The sequence below is a fragment of the Sus scrofa genome, chromosome 13, assembly GCF_000003025.6.
Source record: "Sus scrofa isolate TJ Tabasco breed Duroc chromosome 13, Sscrofa11.1, whole genome shotgun sequence".
Lineage (NCBI taxonomy): Eukaryota > Metazoa > Chordata > Mammalia > Artiodactyla > Suidae > Sus > Sus scrofa.
The window spans coordinates 147,179,365-147,184,145 of record NC_010455.5 but is presented as its reverse complement, the minus strand read 5'-3'; the positions used below and the strand labels follow the sequence as shown (position 1 = coordinate 147,184,145).

At 42.3% G+C, this 4,781-nt stretch overlaps 1 protein-coding gene across 2 annotated transcripts; it reads right to left on the bottom strand.

The window, feature by feature from the left end:
- Window positions 3,642–4,480, bottom strand: LOC100156381 (ubiquitin-conjugating enzyme E2 B-like). Of its 2 annotated transcripts, XM_021070382.1 has the most exons (2): window positions 4,255–4,480; window positions 3,642–4,164 (listed from the first exon to the last, which is right to left on the bottom strand). In XM_021070382.1, the coding sequence occupies exons 1-2, from the start codon at window positions 4,403–4,405 to the stop codon at window positions 3,947–3,949; spliced, it is 369 nt and encodes a 122-aa protein (XP_020926041.1). In that variant the 5' UTR covers window positions 4,406–4,480; the 3' UTR covers window positions 3,642–3,946. The 2 variants fall into 2 exon arrangements, with proteins under 2 accessions (XP_020926041.1, XP_020926040.1); XM_021070381.1 differs by having other exon boundaries at window positions 3,642–4,479.

The following is a 4,781-nucleotide window of genomic DNA, read 5'->3' as shown; positions in this document are numbered from 1 at the left end:
TCCTGAGCCACCAAGGAACTCCCAGAATGGAATTTTTAAATATCATCCCCCAACACTGGTTCTTTCTCAAATAACTTAAATTCGAAATAATCAATATGCCATTGAGACATATTTTGGCAAAGCCTGCCCTGGGCCCCAACAGTACCCATGCTGAAATTGGCATTTATAATTCTTTAGATCTCTCTGGAAATGAGAAATAAACATATAAAATTGTTCAGAATTCTCTGGGGAAAAAACCAACAAGGTACTTATTGCTTAAAATGATTTCATTATTGATGAATGAATGAAAGAAATAACCACTAGCATGCTGAATAGAAACAGAAGTGGCATGACTCTTGGGAAAAGCAGAGGGTCAAAGAGAGACCTGGAGGTTGGAGGGGAAGGAAGAGGAAGTAGAGGGGGTGGTTAGCTGGGCACATTCAGTGATTTGTTGCTCAGAAAGTCAGGGGATCCTGGTGATGGGTGCATCTCAGCCTGGCCTCAAAGAGTGAAGGCCCTGTGTTTCCCAGGTGGTCCCTGGGCAAGACAAGATGGTTCAGCTTGAACTAGGGTACAAAGAGGAATGGAAGCATTACCAAAAATGTTTTCTGATAGCCATGGATGGTGACAAGCTGGGCTGGGATGCTCAGAAAGAACAAAAATTTGGTAAATCCTAGACTAGACAGTGTTGATCCATATCTAGTTTATAACTTGAAGTATCCTCATGATTTTCTAAAAAAAAAGAAATTACCATAGTTTACTTTATTTTTTTATTTTTTTGTCTTTTTGTGTTTTAGGGCTGCACCTGAGGCACATGGAAGTTCACAGGCTAGGGGTTGAATTCAGGCTGCACCTGCCGGCCTACGCCACAGCCACAGCAACATGGGATCTGAGCCACCTCTGGGACCTACACCACAGCTCATGGCAACGCCAGATCCTTAACCCACTGAGTGAGACCGGGAATCAAACCCGCACCCTCATGGATACTTGTTGGGTTCCTTACCACTGAGCCATGACAGGAACTCCCCCAAAGTGACCACAGTTTAATTCTCTTAGTCTCTTAGACTGCTGTTTTCCAGTCTTTCTTCAGTGCTGCTCCTTGCTAAGTATGTATCTGCAGCAGCACCTCTTCACCTTTAGCAACCTTGCACTGTCTTCATTTTCTTCACCTTGAGCAACCTTGCACTGTCTTCATTTTGAGATAAGGGCAGGGATTGAACCCTCAGCCTCATGGATACTAGTTGAGTTCGTCACCACTGAGCCACCACGGGGGCTCTAAGGGCTTTTAAAACATTAACTTGTTTTGTCCTCATAAGAACACTATGAGCAAGACAGGGTTATTAGCTTCATTTTACAGATGAGGAAGTGAGACACAAATCGGTTAAGTTCTTCACCCAAAGATACACAGAAAGTAGAACCAGGGTTTCTATCTGTGTAATCTGTGGAAAGAGGAGGAGGAAGGGGAGAGAAGGAGATCAAAGATAAGGGGGTGTCCCACCATGTTGGGTCTTGCAGAGTATTTCTGGGACTCTGGTTTTTACTCTGAGCGAGATGGGTCACCATGGGAAGATTTTGATCAGTGAAGTAACGTGATTTGATTTGCATTGTAAAAGGATCTGTCTGGCTGCTGGGTTTAAAACAGACTGTAAACTGTGATGCCTGCTAAGAAGCTATTAAAGTATGGAGGTGAGGTTGCCAGATAGCTGATAGTCACAGATTCTGATTTTTTTAATGTAAAATAATCATTAAAAAAAATAAAAATAAAAAAAAACCATGTCGGCAACTATTCCAGGCCTTTCTCTAAGGCTGTTACCGCAAACCATAGAACCCGTCTACCGATCTCTCTGCCCTGCACAATCATCTCTGCTCTTGTAATAGGGAGTATTATGGCCTGTATCTTCTCTCTCAGGCCCTGTTCCTCTCCATTTGAAAATGGACGTGTCATGAATGAATCAGCTCATTCATCGCTGGAGTGAGGGGGCGGCATATCGCAGAAAAGACATAGCCCAGACTGTCCCGTGGGGGATTTTACTTTCTTTACTGTGTTGATTCTGCTCCCACACGCACACTGCGCTAACTGTTGGAGAGAGGCCCCGTGTGCTTTCTCTCCCTCTCTTTCCACTACTTGCCCTCCCACACGCCCTCACAGAGGGGACCGGGGGCTGGGGTAACCCACATTGGTGTTTGAGATCGTCGCAGTTTGGCTTTTCCCACTCTTGGAGGCCTGAGATCCTGAGGTTTTGTTTTGTTTTGTTTGCTCTTTTTAGGGCCGCACCCTGGGGCATGTGGAAGTTCCCAGGCTAGGGGTCAAATCAGAGCTGCAGCTTCCAGCCTATACCACAGCCATAGCAACGCAGGACCCCAGACACTTTTGGGACCTACATCACAGCTCACAGCAACCCCAGATCCTTAACCCACTGAGTGAGGACAGGGATTGAACCTGCATTCTCATGAATACTAGTTGGGTGCCTTATCGCTGAGTCATGACAGGAACTTCTGAGATCCTGAATTATAAATCCCCCCTCTGCAAATGCTGCCTTCATATTTGAAAATATGTTTTTCAGGCCCAAGTGAGGCAGCTGTATAGAGCTTGTGGTGAGAGAGGTGTCAAGCCTTTTTATCTCCTCCAAACAGAACCATACAAACTGATGCACTGGACTCTCAGTCTGAGAAAATCTCAGCAGGATTCCTGAGGGGTGCACTGAGCTTTGGTCTTTGCTTCAGTACCCAAGGGCTAAGGTTCTATCTGGGAAGAAGTTCCCTGCCTGTTCTCCAAGCATTTCTTTCTTATGTGGTCCCAAGAGCTGCTCAGAGATTCACCCTTAGGAATCAGGTTCTTATTAGGATATGGAGACAACTTTACCTTCTCAGCAGGGGATGTGAGCTTTTCCTAAAGCAGAAATGGTTTTGATGGGCTTGTGAGGAGGCTAAAAGCCCTGGTCTAGGTTTTATATTTATTTGCGATTATATATATTTGAGGTTATATATATATCCATGAAACCATCAACATCAAGAGAGTGATCACCCCAAAATGCTTCCTTGTGATTCTTACTAGTCCCTCTTTCTTTTTTTTTAATATTTATTATTTTTAAATTAAAGTATAGTTGATTTACAGTGTTGTACCAATTGCTGCTGTACAGCAAAGTGACCCTGTCACTTTGGGTATACATAAAAAGGGAATGTGTGTGTGTATATGTATATACACACTCCCTTTCTCATATTATCTTCCATCAGGGTCTATCCCAAAAGATTGGATATAGCTCCCTGTGCTGTACAGTAGGTCCTAACTGTTCATCCATTCTAAAAGGAATAGTTCATTCACATCTATCAACCCCAAACTCCCAGTCCATCCCACTCCTTCCTCTCTCCCCACTGGCAACCACAAGTCTGTTCTCTGAGTCTGTTTCTGTTTTGTAGATAGGTTCATTTGTGAGTAGTCCTCTCCATACTCCCTTCTGACTCCCTGTTACCAGCACACGACTGATTTGTGTCCTATCACTACAGATTCATTTGCATTTTCTAGAATTTTGTATTATAAAGAGAATCATACAGTATTGCCAGTTTTTAGTCTTCTTTCACTCACTTAATACCCTTCCATGTTGCTGCATGTATCAACAATTTATTCCTTTTTCTTTCTTTCTTTTTTTTTTTTTTGAAAAAAGTACAGATTTACAAAATGTGTATATTCTGTCATGAAAACTCCACACCAACATTATACACTTGGAAAAAAATACAAACAGGATATATTACAAATTTATGTAAGCAATAACTTAGTTCACACCATGCAATAAAAAGTACATTAATCAAGATACACGAGCTTTTGTAGGTTCTAAACTGAAGGACTTTTTTTTTTTTTTTTTCTCTGCAGAATCCTTAAAACCTGTGGCACTTAAAATTTGTTAGCCTTTCTACTGAGAGGTAAATTATACACAACAATGATGAAAAAGATTAACAGACCAGTTGTCTATTATGAATCATTCCAGCTTTGTTCAACAATGGCCAAAACTCTCTTCTCATATTCTCGTTTGTTTTCATGATAAAGCTGTGCTGCCTGGCTATTGGCTGGACTGTTTGGATTTGGTTCATCCAACAGAGACTGAATTGATGTTAGGATAGAAGATACATCATAAGTTGGACTCCATCGATTCTGAAGGATATCTAAACATATGCTACCATCAGCATACACATTTGGATGAAACATTTTGGATAAAAACCTAACAGTTGGCGGTTTATTTGGATATTCTTCAGAAAATTCTATTACTAGTTTAAAAGTACCATCTTCAAAGGGTGTCCCTTCTGGTCCAAATATAACTGCATTCCACTGCATGATGTTGTTTTCAGATGGTGCGTCACTGACACCCACAGGTGGGTCCTCTTGCAATCGCTTGAAATCTCGCATAAGTCTCCTCCGGGCCGGGGTCGACATGCTCCCCAGCTGCCCCGCGGTCAGTCCGAAAGAAAAGAGTCCCGCACAAACCCCCCATCCCCCGGCGCGGCGGCCGAATCACTGTGGGTCACCGCCGCCCCCTTTTTATTTCTAAGTTGTATTCTGTTGTATAGGTACACCATAATTTATCCATTCACTGGTGGATAGGTAATTGGGTTGCTTCTAGGTTTGGGCTGCTACAAAAATAGCTGCTGTGAGTATGTGTATACAAGTCTTTGTGTGGACATATTTTTGTTTCTCTTACGTAAATACCTATGAGAAGAAATGTCTAGATCATAGAGTAAATGTATTTTTAACTTTTTGAGAAACTGCTAAACTGTTTTCCAAGGTGGGGTTGTGTCATTTTTACATTCCC

Coding starts and splice junctions, on each gene's coding strand:
- LOC100156381 (XM_021070381.1), bottom strand. CDS start 4,405: ATGTCGACCCCGGCCCGGAGGAGACTTATGCGAGATTTCAAGCGATTG.